The 27,075-nt window shown below is 42.7% G+C and overlaps 1 protein-coding gene across 3 annotated transcripts in view; it reads right to left on the minus strand.

Annotated features, from left to right (window-relative positions):
* Positions 1–27,075, minus strand: part of sh3pxd2aa (SH3 and PX domains 2Aa) — a 184,585-nt gene that overhangs the window by 91,507 nt on the left and 66,003 nt on the right. For 2 of the 3 annotated variants that reach the window (XM_084044248.1, XM_084044247.1), the window contains exon 6: positions 8,581–8,606. In XM_084044248.1, coding sequence (XP_083900374.1) covers positions 8,581–8,606 — 26 coding nt within the window. Of the gene's footprint in view, positions 1–7,490; positions 7,575–8,580; positions 8,607–27,075 lie in introns of those variants that run through there. The other variant, XM_084044249.1, reaches the window with a different exon arrangement.

The following is a 27,075-nucleotide window of genomic DNA, read 5'->3' on the forward strand; positions in this document are numbered from 1 at the left end:
GGAGAGGAACAAGAAGAGTCTGGATAAGAACCCCCTGAAAACATTCAATGCAGGAACGCATCTGTGTCACTTTATAGATTCCTTTGGCTATTCAAAAAGAGCAGATCTACAAGCTCATAGCGCGGCACATCGTCTTTACTTCTGGGGGTGTACCTGGAACAAAATATTTTACATATGTTCGCTTTAAAAAAGTATATATTCAAAGATTTGCACAAAATGTTCAAGATTTTTCAAAAATAGCAGATCTACAAGCTCACAACGTCGCGAGCTTGTAGATCTACTATTTTCAAATAGTCGATTTAGGGCAAAAGTGGTTCTGATGCCATATGAACTCATTTTGCTGGGGACCCCCCTGGGGGACCCCACTTAGAGAACCACTGCCCTAATTCCCCCCAAACCACCCACCCACCCACCCCTCCATCATGGACACAAGCGGCCGTCTCAACAACAACCCCTGACCCCTTGTTTCACCCTCCATTACCCTACAGGAAAAGCTCATGTCAGGGTTTTGCTTTCTATTTGGATGCAAGCCACCATGAGAACGTTTATTTAAACCAGTACAAATACAGTGGGATGGTTTGGATCTTGGGATCCACATGGGACCAAACCGAGGGGCTCCGACTGAAGTCCCAGATACACAGCCTGTTAGCATGGAAGCAGTGTTGATTTTGATGTTCGTTGACTACCTTTTTTCACTGACTGAAAACGAAATAAAAACTAAGCTATGATGACAAAAACTATGACTAAATATCAACGTCAACAAATAAAAACTAGACTATTATGTCAGGAAGGGGACTAGTGGAGAAGAGATCCAGTAGAACTAAAAGACAAGTCATTTTGTTTGGTTGTGCTCTGGTGTTGCACTCTGAAAATAGCAGATCTACAAGCTCACAACGCGTCGCAGCATGACGCGTTGTGAGCTTGTAGATCGGATATTTTCAGCATGCAACCAAGTGTAAAATAAGCCATTACGACGCCATCACTGCACCGCCATAATACATTTTAGTCGACTAAATCAACTGTAGATTTAGTCGACTATAATCTTATATTTAGTTGACTAAAACTAGACTAAAACTAAAACTTTTCAGATGACTAAAATATGACTAAAACTAAATGGAATTTTATTCAAAAGACTATGACTAAAACTAAAGCAAAATGTGCTGTCAAAATCAACACTGCATGGAGCGCGTATGTCATAGTCGTATGTCATAGATACACAGTATGTCATAGACCAGTGGTTCTCAAACGTTTTAAGGACGTAATAGGCCGCAAACCCTGAAAAGATTTTGTCCCAGGGGCCTCCATAAGAGAACTGTTGTGCTGCTTGTATACTCTACTCTCGAAAATAAGGGAAATCTGAGATGCTCCCGTTTGATTTAAGACTAAAAACATGTACAAACATAAACTGCAGCAGAGAGTGAAGAGAAAGCGTGAAGGATACTGAAGGTTTTTATGTCAAGTAAGCAGGAGTGATGTTTTAAGCGTGTATGCTGGCTTTGTGGGGCGGATAATGGAGGGATTGTGACATGTAGTAAACACACTGAGTGGGTAGTGTGTGAAAACATTGTTCTCACACATTTAACCTCAAGAGCAGTAGCACGTGATGATATAGCGGCAAGCCACTAATCCTATCCCTCAAGGCATCTACAGGGCATAATCTATCGTTGGCAGTGCTGCAAAAATGTAAAATAAAAATAGAACACTGACACACTCAGTTTAGCATTTTGGATATTGGGCTTTGTTTAAGAAATTGTGTTTAAAATAATATAGAGAACAGTCTCTCAAGCCACATAAACACGACTGTATATCTCAGCAAAAAAACGTGTCAACTGAAAAGGGCCCCTACTGGGCTTAACCCATTGAAACCCGGGAACACATCTGTGTAACCACTTTATCTGTATTTTATACTTTGTCTATTCAAAAATAGCAGATATACAAGCTCATAGCGCGGCATCAAGTGTCGCACTATGAGCATGTACAGTATTATTTTTTAATCTTGAAAATTTGTTTTTAAAGCAAACATTGTTTTACTCAAATCTTTGCTTCTGGAGGTTCCTGGAACAAAATATATTACAAATGTTCGCTTTAAAAAACATGTATTCAAAGATTTGCAAAAATGTTCACGATTTAAAAACAAATAGCTGAGATCTACAATCTCATAGCGTGGCACTCGGTGCCGCGCTATGAGTTTGTACGTCTGCTATTTTCGAATAGCCAAAGTATAAGATAATGGTTATAGCTAATATCTAAAATGACACAGATGTGTTCCTGGATTGAATGGGTTCAACTAAGTTGGGATGTCCCAACTCATGTTCTCAAATCACCCAAAACATGTTATTTTCAAATCTCGCATAGTTCATTCTGCAAATGTAGTTTTTGGTGCAATTAAGCTTCATCTGTTCTCTAAACTGCAACAGCTGATTACAGTTTGGTCAAACGATAGGAGAGAATGAGAGCCAGCTGGTCAACATTTGAACTTAACAGTAAACACATTTCTGCCTCGCTGTCACACGTTGTGGCTAAAATGTGTATAATGAAAAACATTGAAGACCCCAACTCCATAATACACTGTATATTATTATGGAGTTGGGGTCTTCAATGTTTTTCAGGCCAAGGACCCCTTAGCTGAGAGAGAGATGAAGCAGGGACCCCCACTACATATTGTATAAAATTGGGTTGCAGATTAAACTTTTTCATAGATTTCATAGATACAGTAGTAAACTTAAACCCTCAATACTTAGTAAACTTGACCTTTGGCTCTGTACTTTTTTCTCCTTTTCCCCCTCCTACACCTAACCTCTTTCTACTCTCTACAAGGTCAGGAGCTTGTAGATCTGCTATTTTCGGCTAATGTTCCTCAGAATAGGGAAATGCTAAAAAAAAGTTACCATCACACAAAGATTTGGCGGCCCCCTCTGTAGTAACTCTGAGGACCCCCTAGGGGTCCCCGGACCCCTTACCCCTAAAATATACATATCATCTGACATAGACCCCTGGGGTAACCCGTTATTAAGTGGTTAATACAGCCATTCGATCAACATTTAAAAATGCAGATCCCTAATTTCACATTGGAATAGGCTCTATGCACAGCAGCCATATTGGAAAGAATTTGGGCCTCTTCCTTACTTCCTTCACAGGTGTTACCAATGATACTAATGAAGGCTCTGTTCTATGTAGTGTAGCACAGTGGTTCTCAAACCTTTTTAATTTCAAGGACCCCCATAACTCTACAAATGGAACCAAATGGACTCTCAGAGTTACAGACCTAATGGTCCATTTACCAACCCTCAAGGTACGAGGGTCCCTGGACCCCACTTTGAGACCCACTGGTGTAGCACCAGTCTGGTCAGACTCTGTTTGACCAGAATGGAACAACAGAGTCTTAATTAGTAGTCACGATTGGTAAGACCTGGGTAACCACTTAAACCCCAGCATCCGTACTGTGGGGAAAGCTTTGGCAGAAAATGGCTGATCGACACGTTGTGAGCTTGTCCATCAGCTAGTTTCAGCGAAAGCTTTCCCCACAATAACAGAAAAGACACTAGCATGGTGCCCTGAGGGACTCCATGCGTCGGCGGTCAACCATGTACGGTTTAAGTGGTTAAGTAGCGTACCACATAGGCTCTGATGCCTGACTAGCGAGTCGTGGGTTCGATTCCCGAGCCCGACGAACCTTTGCTGTGTATCTCTCCCCTGTGTCTCTTCACTGTGACTATCAATAAAGGCAGAAAAGGCCCCAAGAAATATCTTTTTAAAAAGCTTGCACTATTTCTCTGTATGGCCTGTAATCAACCATGTGATAATACGCAATTGAGTGTCTACTGCCTATAGGTGAACACGACTGTAGTCTTCTATAAATAGTTTGTGGAATTGCAAATGTATTGTTGTCTCTCCTTAACTGTCCTTGCGACAGCGAGCCAGAAATGTGTTTACTGTTTAGCAGCATCGGCAAAAAATGCAGACCTGGACCTCATTCTCCTATCTGCTGACCAAAACGCTAATCAGATGCTGCAGTTTAGAAACTAATGTAATAATAATATACTCTTGAAATCACAGACATGTAGATGCTGCTGAACGAGCATGGTAGATGTGATCGGGACATCCCTACTTAGGTTTCTGTTATGTGTATATGTGGGTTGAGACTAATTGAGTTGAGGTATCAGTCACTGTACATTTGAACACATCGTTACATACATTTGATACACATACACATACATTTGAACACATCGACATCGTTGATGTCGGGTGGATGTCTAAAACCGCAACTTTTCAGGAAATGGAAAAAAACTAGGCTGTTTTCCAATGGATCCAGTGTAGTTATTATTTTGTCACAAGCTCTTATTAATACTTTTCATTGGTATTATAAAAAACCCACAGACACATTTAACCACTTCCACTTTCAAACAAAACAATTAGGGCAAAAGTAGGACATTCACTTAAATCCTAAAAATAAAACATAAAAAGTTGAAAAATCGAGATACAAGGTTTCTTCCCCACCAGGGGCAAAATGTGAAATGTGTCCACTGTATTTAGCTGTATTTATTAACTATTAGGAGCAGTGGGCGTTATTAATACAGCACGTGCCCGGGGAGCACTTTAGCCTCGCGTAACCAGACTATATCACTGCGTGGATATGAGTCTGGTGCTTCCATAAGGAAGGGGCGGGATCAAAACAATGGCCCTCGACACAATTGGTTAGACCTACAACCAACTACCAATTACAGTCTCCCATATTCAAATACTGGGCCCTGATTGGTCACCCACGTCTTCTGGAGCAGGAAATGGATTCTCTATGGAGCGGTGCCAGACCCAAATCGCAGAGTGCACATTTTTTTTGCACTCGCAGATTCGTCTGGTCCCAGGCTAGGAGCACTTAAGGGGTTAAGTGCCTTGCTCAGGGACACTTTGACATGGATACTGTCACATGCACACAGGTCTCTTTCGTCTGGCTACTTTTGTCTTTCCAAAAAACGCAGGTTTAAAAAAAAGAAAAAACTCAAATTGAGTGTGTCTCAAAAGTACCGGAAATAGCTGATCTACAAGCTCACAGCGTGTCACAACGTGTCACAAGGTGTCACAGCATATCACAATGTGTCACAACATATTACAACGTGTCACAACGTGTCATAACGTCTCACAGCGTATCACAACGTATCACAACGTGTCACAGAGTATCACAACGTGTCACAACGTATCACAACATGTCACAACGTGTCACAACGTGTCACAACGTTGTAGCCATCTTCTGAGACACAGAGTGAGTAGACAGAAATGGTACCATATTATAATGGTATTAGTGAGGACCAATTATATTCAGAGAGGTTGAAAATGGGTGAAGTGGTCCTTTAAGGACAAAGAGGTGGCTAGGTACTGTAGGTGAAATGGCATCCAGCTGGCTAAAACCCAAAAAGATTTAGCCTTACTGACACAATGGGAATGAAAACCAACTGTTTGAAACAAATAATTCACTCCGCATCGAGGAAACGTGGGGAAACAATAGCCTGCTTATCTCCAAAGCAATCAGCTTCCAAGAAATCTAATCATTTTGGGGAACGCTGGGGTAGCAACTCAACCGGCGGTGAGCTCACTCAATGGCACCGAGGAACGGGTTGGTTTTAGGGTCACAGTCCCAGAAGAAATCACCATCGTTTTTGTGACAGCCCTTATTTCATACTTCAGCTATTTGAAAATAGTATAGTGAGTGTGATCTGCATTTTTACTGTAAAAATATAGAACATTTCGGACATGTTCTGGGACGCCAGGGTGAAAGTGGTTATCTTAGCCGAACAGCATATCGTTGCTGTCTGGCAGAAACCTCTTATCTGCATATTTGAACTTTTTGTGTTTTTCCGCAAATTAACGCACTACTTGATCATACTACAGCGTCAAAAGTAGCAGATCCGCAAGCTCAAAACGCGACGCGAAGCGGCGCGTTTTGAGCTTGTAGATCTGCTACTTTTGCTATTTTTTAAGTTCATCCTGAAAAGTAACACTTTTGGACATATGAGGTTTCCCCCCGACAGAGACTAAATGATAAAATCTCCATGCCCTGGCTCAAAACCCCTTTATGAATCAGGAAAAAAAACTGAAAGCTAATTGCAAACAAACTTGCAAGTCATTGCATAATACGCAACCCTTGCTAAAAAGCACAGGCCTACTGACCGCCCCCCCCCCCCCTCCATTCATTATCAAAACACATCTCAAGCTATTTCCCTTTCCAAACACAAACTATATACAAACTGTATGCCAGTAGAAAAATAATGAGAAGGTAGCAATTGAGGGCAAACTGCTGTAGCAGTGAGAGCTGCATTCTCCATCAACCACTAACTATTTCCTGCTCTTTCTCTCTCTAATAACTTATGAGAGAGGAATGATATATATTTCCCATCAGCCCCAGTGGTCACTGTGGTGTCTTAATACCAAGGACCCCCATAACTCTGAGAGTGTATGAATGTGACCAAACCCTTATGAGTCCCTTTGGAACCCCCCATGGCAGTAGTTCGGGGACCCCCAGGAGTCGTTGGGGGGGGGGTCCAGGGGGGGGGGGGGGGCTAAAGTAGTTAATAAAGCATCATAGTCATTTGAACCACTTTCTCCATGTATACGTTGGCTATTCAAAACTTGAACTCTTTTGGAAAATATCGAAAATATCCGTAAAATTCTGAATAATTGTGATATTTTGTTTTTTACATGAATCTTCTCTTCTGGGGGTCCCTGACACAAAGCCTTTTCAGATGGGGGTCCGAAGCCAAATACATATCAATTTGGGGGTCCTTGACATGAAAAAGCTTGAGAACCACTGGCCCAAGGAACCGCTGAGGGTCCCTGGACCCCACTTTAAGAAGCAGTGTCTTAACACACACGTGCCAGTGCTCCTGCTAAGCAGCTATACTGCAGCTACTGTTCTTTGACATAATATACACACTTCTGCAGCCATGCTTTTAGCTAATTGGAGCTGAAGCTCCTCGACAATAAATAATGCTCCCTATGTTGTTACATGGGCTGTTGAAGAAGGTAGAAGAAGTATGCAGCTTTTTTACTCAAGTAAAAGTACCAATACCACATTGTAGAAATACAGAAATGATGAGTAAAAGTAAAAAAGTTTTGGCTTTTCAAAATGGATCAATCTGAATCTGCAAAGTAACTAGAAACTATAGGCTGTCAAATAATTGTAGTGGAGTAAAGCATTAAAAATGTGCCTCTGAGATCAAACATGTAAATACTCAAGTTAAGTGAAAGTACCTCAAAACTGTACTTAAGCACAGTACTTGAGTAAAGGTACTTAAGTTACTTTCCACCACTTGTTGGCCATAAAGTAAGAAACTCAAGCCTTATCCAAATAATAACATGAAGTTCTGGGCTGATTGTAAAGCACAGCATTTGCGGTACCCAGTGGAAGACTTTGTTTACCTTTATCAAATTTAGAATCCAACCGTTGACATCCATATATAAACAAGAAGAACGCTGTTTTGTTAAGTAAATAAACGTACCTTCAAACGTGCCTGTCTAAAACGAGAATCATTCTTTCACTCTTCCTGGATATTAAAAAAACAAAAAACAGAAAGAAACTGGACCACGTAACTTCATCTGAAACCTCTTCCGAGAGATTCCTTTTCAATATCCTCTCTCTGTACAACTTAAAGAACACTAGCTTTCTCCCCGAAACCCGGCATGGGTGTCAGTACTTCTATTTCAACATCTGCCGACCCAAACCTCAACTCTCCCAGAACCCCACCCTGTACGCTGTACAGCGAGGCAGGACAGAACACCCAGCCCAGACGGCTTGAGTGGTCTATAGTCTGACATCTTTTTGAACCCGGCCCAAGCAAAACACTTGACAGTAAGTTTAGTCAGCATTCCGCCACGGGACGAGTAAACAAAACCACACTCTGACATTCATAAAGTCATCTCACACACACACACACACACACACACACAGAGACAGAGAGAGGGGACGCTCAGGGAGAGAAGCGGGCGTCACACGTCGTAAAGTGCATGACGCTACGAAGGGGTGCAGTTCAGACTGAGCAACACGTTGAGAGAGACCGGGCGTGAGCCAGATGGGAGGAAGACTGAAGGGTGCACAGTCATGCACCCTAGGGTCTGTTTTTTTACAGTGTCAACATTACACAGCAATATTCTGAATGTTGATTTAACCCATTAAGACCTGGAACGCATCTGTGTCACTTTAGATTTCTTTGGCTATTAAAAAATAGCAGATATACAAGCTCATAGCAACACACACACACACACACACACATTTTTACGCATCATTTCACTCTATACAATCAGCCATCAGCCACTGGAGTAGTGTGGTGGTGTTTACCTGCAGAAACACACTGCTCTCTCTCTCTGTATTTTGGTGGGGTTTGTTTTACTGTTTGTTGTGGTAGCCCAAAACATCTCCGTCTAGGACAAAGTTTACATGCTATGCCTTTAAGTGAACAAATGTAACCAAACGGACCCGGACCCGTACTGAAGATGACATTTGTTCACTCTCTCTGAGTTACACACAGACACACTGAGGATGTTTTACCGTGCAGCTTTAAGGGGGTAGGGTAGAAAATTGAGGTGACTTACCAGACTTCCGCTTGGAGCCATAGTCCCTGAGGAAGAAACAGCAGAGGAGGGACATGGTTAGTTGATGATGATGATGATGATGATGCAGAGTCACAGCGGCAGCACAGTCAGTGTTGTCACCCGCGTCGGGGGGGGCGGTGACACGAGCCACCACACCACGCCGCGCTAACACATGCCGCGCACACACGGCCGTCGCATTGACAGATGCGTGTGTGTTTGAGAGAGAGAGAGAGAGAGAGAGAGAGAGAGAGAGATGCAGAGAGAGATACGGGGAGAGAGAGAGAGAGAGAGAGAGAGAGAGAAGGACAGAGGAGGACAAGAAACTGCAGGGCCAGCTGCCAGTGCGCCGCCGGCAACAGACACAAATCAGTCACATGACTGAAAAGCCGCAGCAGCACCGCCATCCACCCCTTCCTCCTCCTCCTCTTCCTCCCCTCCCTCGCTCCTTAAGTGGCAGAACCCGCCCCCCCACCCCGACGGATCAGTTTAAGACGCCCCCGCCTAATGAATTCTAATTGGATTAGGCTACGAGGCTAAGCTAAGTGAGCACAGTGTGTGCGTGTGTGCTACTGTGTGCTACTGTGTGTGTGTGTGTGTGTGTGTGTGTGTGTGTGTGTGTGTGTGTGTGTGTGTGTGTGTGTGTGTGTGTGTGTGTGTGTGTGTGTGTGTGTGTGTGTGCGTGCACTGTACTTAATATTACTATACTTGTGAGGGACAAAAGTCCCCGCAAGTATAGTTGAATTTGAGAAATAAGAAATAAGACAATTTTCCTGGTCCTCACAAGAGAAATGGTTGGTTACAAACTATATATTTTTAGGGTTAGGTTTACAATTAGTAAAAGATTGAGGGGCTGTGGTTGGTATTAGGGATTTAGAGGTTAGGTTTATGGGTTTGGGTCAGATTGTGTTTGTGTTGTGCCCGACAATTTTCGGCTTTAGTGTTAGGATTAAAAAAAGGCACAAAAACATTTAAATTGGCATTCATAAACTCACCGTCCTAAAATGCTGATGTCCTCACAAGTACAGTGATACATGTGTGTGTTTGTGTGTGTGTTAAGTATTGTTGTATACTAAAGTTTTTGGACTGGAAGCACCATGGGAACACGTTGGAGGAAGAAAGATGTCAAGAAGGAGGGAGCAGGAAAACAGGAAAAGATTGATTGGAGTGAGATTAGGAGAAGACAGGAGCTTCTATTTATAGAAACGCAGACCTTGACAATAGCATCACCCCACTCCACCCCACTCCACCCCCCACCCCCCCCCCCCCCCCCACACACACACACACACACACACACACACACACACACACACAGAACACCCCCGGTGATCCACGGAATCAATGAGTCCTTTGATTTCGGCTAAGCGGTGTCAGAAACCGTGCACGGCCTCACATTTAGTCAAGTCATCCCGGGTTTTAAGTGCTCATGTGGCCTTTGGGCTTGTTTTCATAGACCTGGTTGCTTATTTCTCCCGCAAAATCTGGCAACACTGCTTAGCTGCATAGACACTCCTCCACTGCTAGCACACCAAACTAAGATATGCTGCTAAATAGCATTTAAAGTGGTTCTTTGGCTGGTAATCAGTGGTGGACAAAGTACTCAACCCCAGAAGGCAACTTGAGTCAAGGTATAGATACTCCTTGTGGTCAAATGTTACACAATACAAGTGAAAGTTGCTCAGTCAAAATTTGTACTTGAGTTAAATACTTGAGTATTCAAAAGTGAAAATTACAAATTACATTTTCTTTTGAGCCCTATTTAAAATATAGTGAAAATAGACAATTCACAAGCTCACAACGCGTCGCATCGTGACGTGTTGTGAGCTTGTGAATTGGCTATTTTCACTACAGTATATTTGAAATAGGGCTCAAGTGGTTTATTCATAATGTACTACAAGTGTCACTTTGGAGCTTTGTGTCGCTGGCTTCCTTTTGCAATGACTAGCAGACATGTTGCTTCATTCCAGCTACAGTGGTGTAAAAGGCAGATTCATGCTGCGTTTACACTAGTTACAAAGCTACAAAACAGCCAAGCTTGGCCAGCAACATTGCTGCTGAGTCACTGTTGAAGCGTCCCTCAGGCCACACTGCGTAAGTGACATGGGTATATACACCTTATTCCTGGCCCTTCTCCAGGGCGGCGCCATTGCCCTTTTCTGCTGCTTCATTTATTCTGTTCACGTCCTCCCTGGTAGGCTGCAGGTGTAATGCAGGTAATCAGTGTGTTGCCAGATTTTGCAAGAGAAACACGCGACTTTCAGATGAGGATCCGTGGACAAATACATATTAATCTTAACCCCTAACCTTGATGGTTGGAACCACTGGTTTAATAAACATTAGGAAGCAAGCCCAAATAAGCAACTACACTTTAAAAACAAGCCCAAAGTCGCTTATTAAACAAGAAGTGAATGGAGCAGCAAATCTTCAGATCATGATATCTTGGGTTCTGAAAAAAACATGACGTCGGTGACGTCAATGGCACTGAATGAGTTAAAAGCAGACATGGCAAAATATGGGGTTTGATATCCCCAACCAAAGGAAGGTGGATTAAGGAAGAGTTGCACTGGACGACTGTACGAAAATTATACAGTGTGCACATCGAAATGCAACACAGCAGAAAACAATGCGTGATGTGTCTTTTATTTTATTATACTTTCCTGTCTCAGTCATTCAGAAATAGTGATTATTTATTAGCTGGTCCACCTGGCCCTCATTGACTTTGACTTTGATGGAATGTATTCCATCAAAGTCCCGGCTGCATTTTGCCACCCAGTGCGACAAATCTGCCAGGCGACTGGAATGTCTGGATAGAAAAAATTACGTCGGTACGTCTGGGTAATCTCCTTAATTTAGCTTCCTTGCCCCTACCCCCCTACTCCCCTACCTGTGGGCGTGGCCGGGAATAAGGTGAATAGAGTGGATACAAACAAAAATATATGATTGTTTGATGCTTCACTGTGTCATTGGAGAACTGAAAAAGTTGAAGCCAGCTCAACAAAAATGTGAAGCTTTTGTAGCTTTTTACAGATGGACTCCAATGGTAATGACTGCAGTCACTCATGACTCGTTTAGGGTGTTTTCACATTATAGTATTTTTAAACTAACCAAACTCAGTGCTCTAAAATGGACCAACAAAAAAGGGACAGAGTTATTTTGGGGCCTCAGTCCTATTTCTGTTCACACTGTAGTTAAGTTTTAGAGTTGGCACAGGTCGATCTGTGTATGGCAAGTCTAGAGGGCTAAAACACATTGGCAAAGGAACACTTCACAATGCACGGTTAAGTGAAGCACAAAGTGGGCTAGAAGTGAACCGTACTCAGACCAGCTCCCGAGGTGGTCTGAGTGTGGTTCACTTCAGACGGGTCTGGGGTCTTTTGGTGTTCACATAGGCGCGGAAATAGCTGCCAGACTGGCATCACATGGCAGCTGCTAGAGGGTGCAATCGGTGTGACGAAAGTGCCAAAATGTGGGACAGAGGATGCCGTGGCATCCCTCCTCCAACATTCTGGAATCACCAGGCAACTTTCGCCACAATCCTCCTCGTTTTCCTGTATGTCAGAGTTTAGTATGCTATGGCTGTGTTTCTGTGTTGAACAGGCTGTAAAGACGAACCTCCCTCCTGTGTGCGTGCGCGTGTGCGTGTGTGTGTGTGTGTGTGTGTGTCTGCCTGTGTGTGTGTGATATATGTGGTATCTGTACGTGAATGACCCTGCTGTATTCCATGTGGTTATGGCTTTATTAAATTGATAGTACCTAATAGCATAAGGGCGTCCTTGAACATTTAAACCCGAGGACATCCTTACATTTATAGGCTGTAGCGATACGGTTGACATAATCTCATGCACTCTTCTGCATTTCACAGAGAAATACACAAAGACATAGGGGTTTTTTTTTTTTACATTTCACATGGCGATCTCCTCAGATTGTCAACAACGGGTTTTAGGTTCATAAGCGGCAAAATGTCCCTTTAACTCTGAGATGTAACCAAATGGTCCATTTGGTTATATTTAATACACTCTCAGAGTTACAAATGAATACATGAACACTGAGGATTTTTACAGTGTTATTCCTGGTGTGTGGTCTACAAACAGCAGGTCCTTTGAAATGTTCTCTCTTTCTCAAATGGTCCGTAAACGTTTGCCTCAACAGGACTTAGAATTCATGCAAAAAAAAAAAATTAAATAAACAAAACCTGAGTGTGGAATCTCGCTGCGGACCTCTCATCTCGGCGAGAGGTGACGCCATGCAAACCAAGGGGTCCGTGACATTACATTATGCAGTGCCAATCACGCAAAGAAAAAAAGAAAAGCCTTTGGGACAGCTTGTCTGGCGGTCAAGGAGGAAGTGATGCCCTCTCGCCGCCGCATGAGGTTAATGTGATGTGTCTCCTTGACGACGGCGGTAAACAAACATCCACGGGCGAATGAATATACAGCGGGGACAAACAAACAAACGCACTTATGCTTATCAGTAGAGTAAACACAAATACACTTCAGCAGACACTAGACAACGCTGGGGGGGCGAATACATTAGGAATGCATAATCTCGCACACACACACACACACACACACACACACACACACACACACACACACACACACACACACACACACACACACACACACACACACACACACACACACACACACACACACACACACACGTAGATATATGCTCCTGATGGTGAATGCAGAGGACAAAATTGTATGTGCTAATGGACAGTGACAAAAACATATATAAACCCCAAAGGAAGTGGGGCTACCGAGGAATGAATTATGCATTTATTTTATTTAAATATCCATACATCCATTAATGCATGCTAGTATGAATGTGCGTGCACGCACGCACGCACACACACACGCACATGCGCGCGCCAGTTGAAAAGGTAAGAAAAGCGTGCATTTTTGGCGAGACATGGCTATATTCAACATGCTGTTACAAGGCATGGGGCGGGGTCACGGACACGGTTGGATTGTTTTTTCTCTGGGCGACGCACACTGATATCGTTTGTGTTTACAAACGGTCAGACGATCGATCATAATGGATATACATTTTCTGCATTTGAAAAGGTAAAAAAAAAAACGAAAATCACTGGCAGTGGGCAAACGCAGCCAGAAATAAGTCTGGCAGTGATTGAGTTAAGAATTAAGCAAACAAGCCTAGACCAGTGGTTGTCGAAGTGGAGTCCAGGGACCCCCAGGGGTCCTTGGGGGGGTTCCAGGGGGTCCCCACTTTATCCATTTATATGTTGGCTATAAAACAGCAGACAAGCTCACAGTGCGTCACTTCGTGCCACACTGCGAGCTTGTACATCTGCTATTTTTTCTAACTTTAAAGTATTGAACATTTTTGAATAAATGTGTTTTTTTTAACACTAATCTTCTCTTCTGGGGGTCACTGGTACAAAATCTTTTCAGATGGGGGTCCGCGGCCAAATACACATCAATTTGGGGGTACTTGATATGAATAAGTTTGAGAACCACTGCTCTAGACTTACTAAACTGGACCTGAGCTGGCTCTGTACTTGGACCGCTTCCCCATCTACACCAAATTTCTTCGCCAAAACTCACACCGCACACGCGCTGTGAGCTTATAGATCGGCTAGTTTTGGCTAATGTTTCCCCCCAGAATATGGATGCTGGGATTCAAGTGGTTAAGAAAAGACAGCTTATAGTCCAGAGAGGATCATGGATGGCTGTCATGACTCTCTTTCTCTCTCCAGCGTCTCTTCCTTCCTTCATCCTTCTCCATGTGGTCGTGTGATCTATCTGTGTCTCTGTGGCCGCTCACAGCACAATGAATAGCTCCATTATACCAAGCACTCCACTGAGGTCACCGGCCGCCTGCCCGCTAGTGACCAGAATACTGGCCATTGTGACCAACAGTGGGACACGTGGAGAGAGGGGGGGACTTGACCCCTCAGTCTGAGATGTGATGAACGAATGACCTTTCATACATTTTGCGGACTGGATAATATTAGAGTCGATGAGTGGAATGTAGAAATCTTTTACTCAAAGCTGCACTGTCTAACTATGTACCTTTGCTGTTCAACCCTGGATTTGAACCCGGGGTCTCCTGCACGAGTGCTGAAATCTTTACCATCGAACTAATAGAGCCAGCCTGCTTGCTCAGGGGAGACATTTTATTTTGCCCTTCAGGTAACCAGAAACAAGTATTGGCATCAAAACATACTTACGGCACCAAAGTAAAAGTACTCAAATGTTTCAAAATTCGTCAAACTTTTTCAAAAATATCCAATCTACATGCTCACAGCGCAACAAAGTAGGATATTAGAAGAATCAATCGATTAATGTATGTTTTGTAAAAATAATCTACACAGTAACTTGTGACTAAAGTTTTCAAATAATTGTAGCGGCGTAAAAAGTACAATATTTGTCTCTAAGATGTAGTGGAGCAGAAGTATATAAAGTATTGAAAAATGGACATACTTAACATTCCTTATAAGTACAGTACTTGAGTAAATGTAATTACTTTCACACGACTGCCATTCAGTCGTGTCCAGATGTGAGGGACGGATGGATGGACCGTTGGTATGTATTGGGGACTGGTTGTGGAAGGACAGTCATTGAGCTGTATTTTTGGGGGAATGTCCACATGTGTGTCTCAGTGGAAAGTATGCTGCTGCACAGAGCCGCTGTCATAGCAGGATATTTGCCAGGATGTTTGGCACTTCTTTTCTCGTCACTTGGCATGCTGCTGCAGTGGGCATTCAGAGATGCCAATATCCTCTTCTCCGGTGTCAGGGAATGTCTGACATTTCCCGCGTATTTTGACACTTTCACGCCTTAACCCATTTAGACCGGGAACGCAGCTGTGTGTCCTTTTGAGATTTCTTTGGGCTATTCAAAAATAGCAGATCTACAAGCTCATAGCGCGGCACCGAGTGCCGCGCTATGAGCTTGTAGATCTGCTATTTTTGAAAAATCGTGAAAATGTGCAAATCTTTGAATATATATATTTAAAGCGAACATTTGTAACTCAAATCTTTGCTTCTGGGGATCTCTGGAACAACATATTTTGAGATATTTTTTGATTTTTTATATTTCTATATTCTTACATTTTATATATATATATAATTTTTTTAAATATTTTTATATTTTTATATTTTTATATTTTTATATTTCTATATTTCTATATTTTTATATCTTTATATTTCTTATGTAAAAAAAAGAAAAACTATTAGGATTTAGAAAACATTTTTAGAATCAGAACCTCAGGTCTTAATGGGTTAACGTGATTAACGGTTCACGACTGTCCAAGCGCTGAAACACAAACTGTTTCATCATTAAACTGCTTCCTCTACACCCTGTATGAGATTAGAAGTACTCTAATTTGAAGGGGTTTGCGCTATGCAACTATGTCGATTAAAAATGTAATTTGATATTCATCATTTCTGCCTGATAGTTCAAACTATGTTTTGACAGGCAAAGGTCCTAAAATAGCCGCTGACGCAATAGTTTAGGGCTGAATTGAAATTTCATGCCAGCAATCATTTTTGTAGATGTTCTTGACATATTTAAAAGTCTATAGTCAAGAATGTCTGGTTGTAATGAAAGTTCAGATTATTCTGGAGTCTTAACCACTTTAAATCCTATAAACTTCGTAGTAAGTCAAATAGTGAATCTACAAGCTTGTAGATCGGCTATTTTGCTGAATGGTTTGCCCATTTTCTCCAAAATGTTCGCCTATCACGACATGATAGGCACCAGAATCAGGATGCTATAGGGTTCAGTAAACTTAACAGGGGAGCAGAGAGCCAGACAGACTAGTGGTGGACAGGCCTCCCACCCAGGCTTAACAGCAGCCAGGGGTCTCATCTGGGGCTACCTGGTGCCTTTAAAAAAACGCTTACATACTGCATGGTTTACTGGGCAAAAACACAGAACAGTGGATGGAGGGAAGAACCGTATATAAAGATAACGGGGTAGAATGGGTCTTGTGTGTTTGGCATATCATTTCAGAAGGAAACTTACTTACTAACTTGTTAGATGGAGTTAGTTAGAGTTAGTTAGTTAGTTATTCATTGTTTTTCAAGAAGCATGCATGCTGCGCGAAAACAACCAAGTCAATGAAATATTATAGTATTATTACAGAGTGAATATGGTACATGGCACATAATGTGTGGAGCATATCCATCCATGTATTGTACACAGTAGCAGTGAAGGTACTATATTACATAGAACAGTGGGCGAGAGTGAGGGACTTGTGAACATGTTGTTGTAACCTATAGAGGGGAGGACAATGGAAGGGTTTTTGCAGTATGAAAAGTGTACTTGACTGTATCCAACTCCCTGGGAGCCTCTTAAACCATTCCTGCTGCGCTGCTTGGTTTGAAAGGCAAACATGAACTCTGGGCTCTGGAAACGAGTCCCAATCAGGAGAGAGACGGGAGGCGTGAGCAGTTTTTTCAGGTTCCAAATTGTAAAAACACATACACGTCAATCAGCCCAAAACGGAGATGGACTGAATTGATTTGTTAGGGCTAATTGGGCGTGCTGATTGGCCAGATACACTCGGCAGACAAGAAAGAAAAAAAATGCATTTTCAGGTCGGTCGTTCAATTTCATCCAATCAGGAGAGAGAACTCATACAGGATACGGGATAAACAACGTGACATTGGAGGCGATGACGCAAATAAATGAACTGGAATGGAACTGGAACGCTATAACATTTAAGCTGATTGATGGGTACTCTCTCCTCATTGTATGAAACAGGCATGGCAACCCACCTGAACATGTTTAAAGAGCTGGAGAGATGGGGGTACCCCCGTTACTAAAAAAAACACTCCAAAGCAGTGATTATTACCAGAATATAGAGCTACAAACGTTTAGTTTCAACCTAAAACATATCACTTAAACTACTTTTAAAATAACATTGTGGACGTCACTGTGTATGGACTAACAGAAGTCAGCTTGAGCAGATTAGCCTAACTTTGCAGCCAGCATTTAATGATCCATAAAGCTATAGCATCATTTAGAATGGGTGTGAGCTGAACGATGTGCTAGCATGTTTTAGCCTGTGAGCGCTGCAAATAATAGCATAACAGCGTGACATTTGGACTTGTTGTCAGAACACAGACCACACAACAGGAATATAGCGCTCATGTGTCAATTTGCAAACCCCGGGAGTGATACTTAAGAACCAAATGGACCCTTACGGGTCTGTAACTCTGCGAGTGTACAAATGTAACCAAAATGGACCCTTGTACACAGAGTGAAATTAAACAAATAGTATGTAACTTTGCCCTGTGTTTACATAACAAAGTAATAAATACATTTTTACCCTCTAGGCCTACCAGCATTTATCAGCCACTGGAGTAGTGTGGTGGTGTTTACCTGGAGCAACAACACATTGCCCTCTCATTGTACTTTGCTGTTTTCACCATTTTGTTTTGGTTGCCCCAAAAACATCCCAGTCTACGAAAACAAGCAGTGAAAAAACACCAAAAAACAGAGAGAGAGCAGTGTGTGTGTTTCTGCAGGTAAACACAACCACACTACTCCAGTGGCCGATGACTGCTAGTGTAGAGGGAGATGATGGGTAAAAGAATATAACATATATGTATTGTTTTGTTATGTAAACACAGGGTAAAGTTACATACTACACTATAATGCCCAGGATTTTGCAGTGCATGCCCTTTTTTTTACGTGCTGCAGATGCGTGGCTATTTTTGGCTGTTTGGACTCGCGGTTATGGAGGCATCTGCAACGCATTAGGGCCACAGAGGAGAGGAGGGGACGTACATGGGGGGAAACAGGGGGGCTCCGGCCCCCCCGAGCCAGTGACCTAGAGTTCCTGAGGCTGAAATCATTTTGTCTCTGTCGGACGGCAACCGCATATGTCCAAAACTGTTGCTTTCCAGGATTCGAGTTCAGAAAATATCAAAAGTAGCAATTCGACAAGCTCGAAACACGGCGCGAAAGCTTGTAGATCTGCTACTCTTGTTGCTTTTGTGTGACGCTATAGTGTGATCAAGTAGGGTGTTTATTTACAGGGGAAAAAACACAAAAAGTTAGAATATGGAGATAAGAGGTTTCTGCACGACAGCGAAGATATATTCTTCCCTGGAGGGCTCAGCAGTCAGTCCTGACTGCCAGCTCTATTCCTACGTCTGAAGGATTATGGAGGAAGAACAACAGGGTGAAGAACAGGGTGCAGAATGCAGAACAGGGGTTCCCAAACCTTTTCATCTCTCTCTGGGACCCACACTTAGAAAAAAAAAACATTATTTTGTTGCTGTAATATTCATATTCTTTGTGTTTTTTCGTAAATGAATGCCCTACTTAGATCATACTACAGCGTTGTCAAAAGTAGCAGATCTACAAGTTTGAAATGCGGCACGAAGTGGTGCGTTTTGAGCTTGTAGATCTGCTACTTTTGCTGTTTTTGAATTTGAATACTGAAAAGTTACAGTTTTGGACATATGAGGTTTCCACCCGACAGAGATGATATGGTGTCTCCCTGGGACCCAAAGTTACAAAAATGCGTTATTAAAAGAAAATAAATGTGAAAATAGCCAATATCTACAAGCTCACACCACGCTGCGATGCCACTTGTTGTGAGCTTGTGGGTTGGCTATTTGCATTAATATTTTAGAAAAATATTTCAAAAATATTGAACGGATCAATTGGAACACAAGTACTTTTTTTCGTTTGTTTGTTGCATTTACTAAAAAGTAACAGCTTTGGACATACAAGGTTTCCACCCGAACAGAGACTACATATTCATTCATGCACACGTCTGGTTCGCTGGCCACCGCTTCTCATGGCTTTACTGTACTTTGACAGTGTATTGAGTGACCACAGGGCCATAAAGCACAGGGGCTAGCATACCGCTAGCATACCGCGTAGGTTTTGTTGTCTAACCACAACACGTGACTGGCTGCATACACCCTTAAACACAATTTATACCCCATCTCACCACAGTGTCACTTTGCTGACAAGCATTGATTTACAAGGCAACAACGCAGACCTAGTATAATAGACCCCTGTGGGACACCGGTCAACTAGTGTGTTTAACCACATGAACCCTAGCGTCCCCATTCTGTGGTGAACATTCTGGGAAAAAAATAGCAAGCTCACGATGTGCGCTTGTAGATCTGCAATTGTCGCTGAAGAGATTTGGTGTAGGGGGGGGGGGGGGGGGGGATGATGGGACCAAATATACTGTATACCCCGGCCCCCCGGCCCTCTGGATAATTAATTTCAGTGCCACACTGCAAGCTTGTACATCTGTTATTTTTGAAGATTTATGCTGATTATGTTGTATGCTGATGTTTAGCTTTATATTAAGTATCATATGTGATTGTGATATGGATTCCCCTGGGTCAGACAAAGATTGAATTGAATTATCAAAAAAACGTTTGGAGATTTTTGAATAATTTTGAATTTCTTTAACACAAATCTTCTCTCCTGGGGGTCCCTGACACAAAAGCTTTTCAGATGGGGGGTCCGCAGCCAAATACATATCAATTTTAGGGGTCCTTGACCTGAAAAAGTTTGAGAACCAACAGTGGTTCTCAACCTTTTTCAGGTCAAGGAGGACCGCCAATGGATTTGGCCACGAACCCCCAAAATATTTATTTACATACTTATATACTTTTTCTTATATGAAAAAAAAACATATTTTTTCAAGATTTTATGAACATTGCCAATCTACAAGATCACAACCGCGTCGTAATGCGACACGTTGTGAGCGTGTAGATCTGCGATTTCTCAAATAGCCAATGTATATTACGGTTCAAGTGGTTTAAACCTATGCTATATTAACTCATTTTGCTGGGCACCCCCTGGAATCACCTCAAGGACCCCCCCAGACCCCACTTTGAGAACCACTGAGAGCGTAGCGGCAGGGTAAATAGCTCCTCAAATTAAAAAAGGTTCTCGATTGTGTTCATTCTGTGCAACATATGGCCACGAGGGGCTGGTATAGCGATGATGCTCAGCACTGCTTACATGAACCCTGCTCTTTTTTTAATTTGCCCACATCTATGCAGGCAGCCTGTTTCCCATTAAGGGCTCTATATGAGTAGGTTGGGAGATAAAGGCATATTAGCATAATGGCTCCAAGCTAATGACTCTCAATGGCCCCCTACTAGGCCCGCGGAGAAAAACAAGTCAATAAACACTTCTCCGGATTACGCTGTCCCTCTCTCTCTCTCTCTCTCTCTCTCTCTCTCTCTTGTCCGGACTCTCTGCCTTCCACCTCCAAATTGCTTAACACAACCCCATAACCTCTACCACACCCCTTGTCAAAGCCCCAATCTGGACAGTCCTAACCCCCCCCCCGGCCCCCCCTCCCACACACACACGCACACACACACACACACACACCCTAAGCTCCCCCCGAAGAGGCCCAAATTATACCCTTGGAAGCCCCTCTGCTGTCCTGCGGCCCTCCTACGTCTAACGACAGGGCTATAAGGCTAAAGCCCCTTTCGAGCGTTAACACTCCCAAAAGGGCTCAAGGAGTCAATTAACCTCGACACATGGTTATAAACACACACGTGCACACAGATAGACACCTAGCCAAACACAGTGGACACACAGGCATGCAGGAAAATAAAAGAAAGAAAAACTGAAAATGTGTCGAAACATTTTTCCTAGATACCGAACACGGAAGGCCTCCATGCTCGCAACGCGCAAATCTAGTTATGCTAATGACCAAATCAGAATGTTTGTCAACAAACGTGTAGGGCGGTATTTACGGGTAGAATGTCTATGGCTATTTTATCTACACAATATAAAAGTGAAGTGTCCGGAACATTAGCCAACGGTACTGTATGTCTAATTAGTCAACCTGGTGGAGCACAATGGAAACAATTGGCTTTACCTTTTTTGTGTATAATCCACACACAAAAATGACAATATCTATCTATCTATCTATCTATCTATCTATCTATCTATCTATCTATTCTGTGGATATTTAGAACAAAAGAATATATTTGTAATAGTCAATAACAATATCATAAGGGCTTCCAGAAATAAGGTTCATGAATACTGCTCCTAAGTGATGCTGCCAGCGGTATCTACCTGGAAATACAATCTATTTCAGCAACATTGTTTTTTTTGTTCTTTTCTTTTTTCTCAACAGGATTGGGGGGGGGGGAGGACAACAAGAGGCTATGACTCTTTGGAGGTCCTTGGCACGGAAACGTTTCGTGAAGCCCGGATCTAAAGCACTCAGCAGGGAGTTAAGAGGGGGACAATCCCCCTCCTCCTGCTGAAGAGACCCCATCACCTCCTCATCCCATGACTGATCCCTCCCTATAATACTCTGATCATCTTACCGCGGCGCTATAGCGTCTCTCTGCTACAGCACAGACACAAGTCAAAGTCCATCCATAATATATACCCATTGCTATTCATGGAGAGGCTAGGATGGAGCATGAGGAAAGATGGCTTCATCCATATCGTCTCTGTCGGGTGGAAAGCTCATATGTCCAAAACTGTAAATGTGGCAAAAAACATATACATTTTGGGGGTCCCTGACATGAGAACGTTTGAGAACTACTGTTGTAAGTTACTGCAGTAGTTCTCAAACTTTTTTGTGCCAAGGACCCCAAATTGATATGTATTTGGCCGCGGACCCCCATCTGAATTTTCTTTTGTGCCAGGGTCCCCCGGAAGAGAAGAGTTTCCGAACATTTTCAATATTTTTGAATAGCCAACGTATAAAACAGATAAAGTGGTTAAAATGATTGTGACGGTACGTTTTCTTTTTGCCTGGGACCCTCTGGTACCCCCTAAAACACCCCTGGGCCGAGTTCATAGCCGCACTATGAGCTTGTATATCTGCTATTTTTGAATAGCCACAGCATAACATATGGATAAAGGGGTTCAAATGATTGTGACATTATTAACTGTTTTTGCTGGGGACCCCCTGGAACCCCCCCAAGGACCCCTGGCGGTCCCTGGACCACACTTTGAGAACCAATGCACTACACAACGGAAACCTCTCCAGAGGAGGGACCCTGGGAGGTTGTTATGTTGCCCCCAACCAGACAGCAGGTCAGTGGCTGTGGATGATGAATGGATGGATGGTGTGACTCAGGCCCTCTTGGAATGGGAGCTCCACTTTTAGATTAGTTTGTGTTGTGGAGTACGCCACCATGTGGGGAGTTTTTGACGGAGCACATGTGGGATAATACACTGTTGGCAACCCTAGTTTGGGCATTCATCATCATAGGCCAAAATCTTAATGCTATTTTTTTTATTTACATTTCTGTTGTTTACTTTTTTCAAAGAAATTAAATAGCCAATCTACACAAAAATAAGTATATCGTCTCTGTCGGGTGGAAACCTCATATGTCCAAAGCTGTCACTTTTCAGGATTCAAATAAAAACATAGCAAAAGTAGCAGTATTCACGCCGCGTTTCGAATTTGTGGATCTGCTACTTTTGATGTTCTTGTGTGACACTGTAGTATGATCAAGTAGTATGGCGTTAATTTATGAAAAAACACCTAAAGTTAAAATTATGGAGATTACGGGTTTCTGCCCGATAGCAACGACAGTAATTACGATAGTAATGCAGTGTAATGCATTTGTTTTATCTCACGTTCTTGCATAACACTGTAAAAGAAAACGTCTACAGTATATGCTCAAAGGTAATATTTACATGGCAGACACGTTAGAAAATCAGGCTGGGGAAACCGGTTGCATATACACCCACTTCTAATACATTAAACATAAAGGCCATAGTGCTTCAAAAGGAACCACTGATGATCACTGAGCAAGAATTTCATCAGCAAGGATTAAAGGGATATTTCACTTATTATGTTTGAGGTCATTTTATCGTCTACTCAGGCTCTTGTGAGTGAGCACCCCGGACAGTTTTTAAGTTGCTTGATTCAGTATTTAGATAATTGATATCAATTTGATCAGACACGCCCCCTTCCTATATACAAACCCATTGTAACTTCAAACTCCAGTTTAACCATGATAGATTCATCGAAAACACACGTCCTTGGTTCTGGTAACTAATATTGTCCTACTAATACGTGAGGGGGCTGTGTTTTTTCACTTTACTTTATTCATTTATTATTTTTATTTTCCAATTTTATACGGACAATATGAGACACCAGAACCAAGGACGTGTGTTTTCAATGAATCTAACATGGTTAAAATGGAGTTTGACAATGGGGTTATACACATCTGATAAAATGAATATCAAACAAATAAAAACTGATTCAAGCAACTTAAAAACTGTCCGGGGTGCTCACAAAAAACAGAGTAGACGTTAACATGACCTCAAACATGTTTGGAAGTGAAATATCCCTTTAACCAGCCTCACATAGCTTGCAGTACCGAGCTCCACAGAGAGGGGTCACTGTTTCTCCTCTCACAGTCACACCCAGACAGGAGACAACCCGCTGAAGGGTCTCCTCTCCTGCCCTTTTCTAGATTTGATTGGCAGGGATTGATTGATTTTTGTGTCGTATGGCGAGACACATGGCTGCTTTCGCAATCAAATCACGCTCGGGGAATTCAATCTCCCCGCCTACAGAAGGAGATACATGAGGCGCGTGCTTGCATGACTCATTTAATGCAATTTTATAAGGAGCCAGGGAGCTGCCATTCAATCAAGTATGAAAATAAGACGTCCCACTTCGATCGGGTGTTGGAAACGGGAATTGATTTGCAAAACGTATTTCTTGCCTTTAACCTAAATGTCAATATATTGCTACATAAAAAAACACGCGTGACGCGTCTACATACTGTATACAAAAAGACACCCATCTAAATCAAGTGTGTCACATGTCACATGTAGATGGACGGGCGAGGATTGGGAGAGGCAAAAATCGTTCAGAGGTGGAGAACAATTGAACGCATTAGATATCTGAATTTCAGGTTATATGCTAACGCTAGGGGGTGGCAACTGCCATCCCCTGACACCAAAAGATGCCCCTGTGTGCGTGCGTGTGTGTGTGTGTGTGTGTGTGTGTGTGTGTGTGTGTGTGTGTGTGTGTGTGTGTGTGTGTGTGTGTGTGTGTGTGTGTGTGTGTGTGTGTGTGTGTGTGTGTGTGTGTGTGTGTGTGTGTGCGCGTGCGTGCGTGCGTTCGTTCGTGCGTGCGTTTGTGCGCACGCGTGCGTGTGCGCGCGACTGTGAATGTCAAGTGCAAACAACAAGCCTTCACCCCCTTGTCTCTAGCCCCTCCCCCTCCTCTAGGAAGTGATGACATGGACACATTTCAGCAGCCCAGTGCTCACAGCCTCCCTAGCTGCTCCCTCTTGGCCTATTCATCATATTCACATACACACAGCCTGTCACTCCCAGTGCTATTACTGGAATGGACCAACCCCACCACTCACCCCACCCCTCTGCTGACGACCACCACCCAGTCAACCCAGTATACCAGGGCTAAACTCACCCCCACCCTGATCACCACCCAGTCAGTACCAGGGCTAAACTCACCCCCACCCTGATCACCACCCAGTCAGTACCAGGACGAGAGCGAGAGAGCGAGACAGAGAGACAGTGGAAAGAAGAGAAAAGAGAGAGAGAGAGAGAGAGAGAGAGAGAGAGAGAGAGAGAGAGAGAGAGAGAGAGAGAGAGAGAGAGAGAGAGAGAGAGAGAGAGAGAGAGAGAGAGAGAGACAGAGACAGAGAGACACAGAGACAGAGAGACAGAGAGACAGAGAGACAGTAGAAAGAAGAGAGAGACAGAGAGACAGAGAGACAGAGAGAGAGAGAGACAGTAGAAAGAAGAGAGAAAGAGAGCGAGATAGAAGAGAGAGAAGAGAGGAGAGAGAGAGAGAGAGAGAGAGAGAGAGAGAGAGAGAGAGAGAGATGAGAAAGATGAGTGAGTGCGAGTGAGTCCTTTGGTTGGTAAATTGTGTCTGTGTGTGTACAGTACATGTTGTGTGTGTGTGTGTGTGTGTGTGTGTGTGTGTGTGTGTGTGTGTGTGTGTGTGTGTGTGTGTGTGTGTGTGTGTGTGTGTGTGTGTGTGTGTGTGTGTGTGTGTGTGTGTGTGTGAGAAAAAGAGAGAAATCATAACAACAGGTACAGAGAGTCTGAGCACGAACAGAGACAATCTTGCCGACAACATCTATATGGCAGTACACATGAACCTACAATATAACCAAACCCTTACCTAACCCAACCCATAGATAAGACCCCTGAACCATTAGCCAAAACACCTGTCCCTTATCTGTCCCATATCGATTTTGAAATATTATCCTCACTGTCGGGGCAGAAACCTTGTTATATTTCATCTTCGTAAATGAATGACCTATTGTATTACTTTGTCAGATGCAAGTGGCACGCAATAGTAGCAAAAAATCACTCACAACGTGTCACATTGTGTTGTCTGGGTGTTTGCCAAGTACATTGCACATAACTAGAATTCATCTCTGTCGGTGGAAACCTCATATGTCCAGAACTGTTACCTTTCAGGATACAAATTCCAAAAGAGCAAAAGTAGCAGATCTACAAGCTCGAAACACGGCGCGAAGTAGATCTGCTACTTTTGATGCGTTTGTGTGACGCTGTGGTTTGATCAAGTAGGGCGTTGATTTACTGTACGATAAAACACAAGAACGTAAAATATGGAGATAAGAGGATCCTGCCCGACAACAATCCATTCCTCTGCATTCAACCCATCCTATTTTTTACCGCTTAGTCCTGAAAGAGGCTTGGTGTCTATAAAATGGTCTGTCTGTCTGTCTGTCTGTCTGTCTGTCTGAGCTAATCCCAGAGCCAAATTTCTCGTGCACATCGTATAATGTGTTGTTTACATATATTTTTTTACATACATTTTTAATCATTACATCATAGCTAGGCCTACTCAGGGACTATGCAAGTCAGAAACAATGTAAATCGGGAATGATGCAAGTTCGGAACGTACATTGTCTCACAAACGCATCAAAAGTAGCAAACTGGACATATCATGAGCTTTCCACCCGACAGAGAGGATATTATAAACTATATTCCCCCCCCACCTCTCACCGGACCGGCAGCGGTGAAATAAGTACACACGTCTCTTACTTAAGTAAAAGTATCAGTAATGCAATGTCGAAATACTCTGTTACGAGTAAAAGTCCGGAATTCAACATTTACTTGAGTAAAAGTACAAAGGTATTGGAATCAAAATGTACTTAAAGTATCAAAAGGAAAAGCACTCATTTTGCAGAATATCCCATTTCAAGTTTTCAAATGTATATAAATCTTTTGAAAATAGCAGATCTACAAGCTCACAATGCGTCGCATTGTGAGCTTGTAGATCTGCTATTTTCAAATGGCCAAAATGTATATAAGGCTAAAGTGGTTAATGTATGTTTTGTAATAATAATCTAAATCTTTATGGTACTGTAACTAGTAACGTAAAGTTTTCAAATAATTGTAGCGTGAGTAAAAGTACAACATCTGCCTCTGAGATGTAGTGGAGTAGAAGTAAAAGCATTGGAAAGTGGAAACACTCAAGTAAAGTACAAATACCTCAAAACTGCACTCAAGTAACAGTACTTACGGTAAGTAA

Source organism: Gymnoscopelus microlampas (genome assembly GCF_963454915.1).
Source record: "Gymnoscopelus microlampas genome assembly, chromosome: 2".
NCBI lineage: Eukaryota > Metazoa > Chordata > Actinopteri > Myctophiformes > Myctophidae > Gymnoscopelus > Gymnoscopelus microlampas.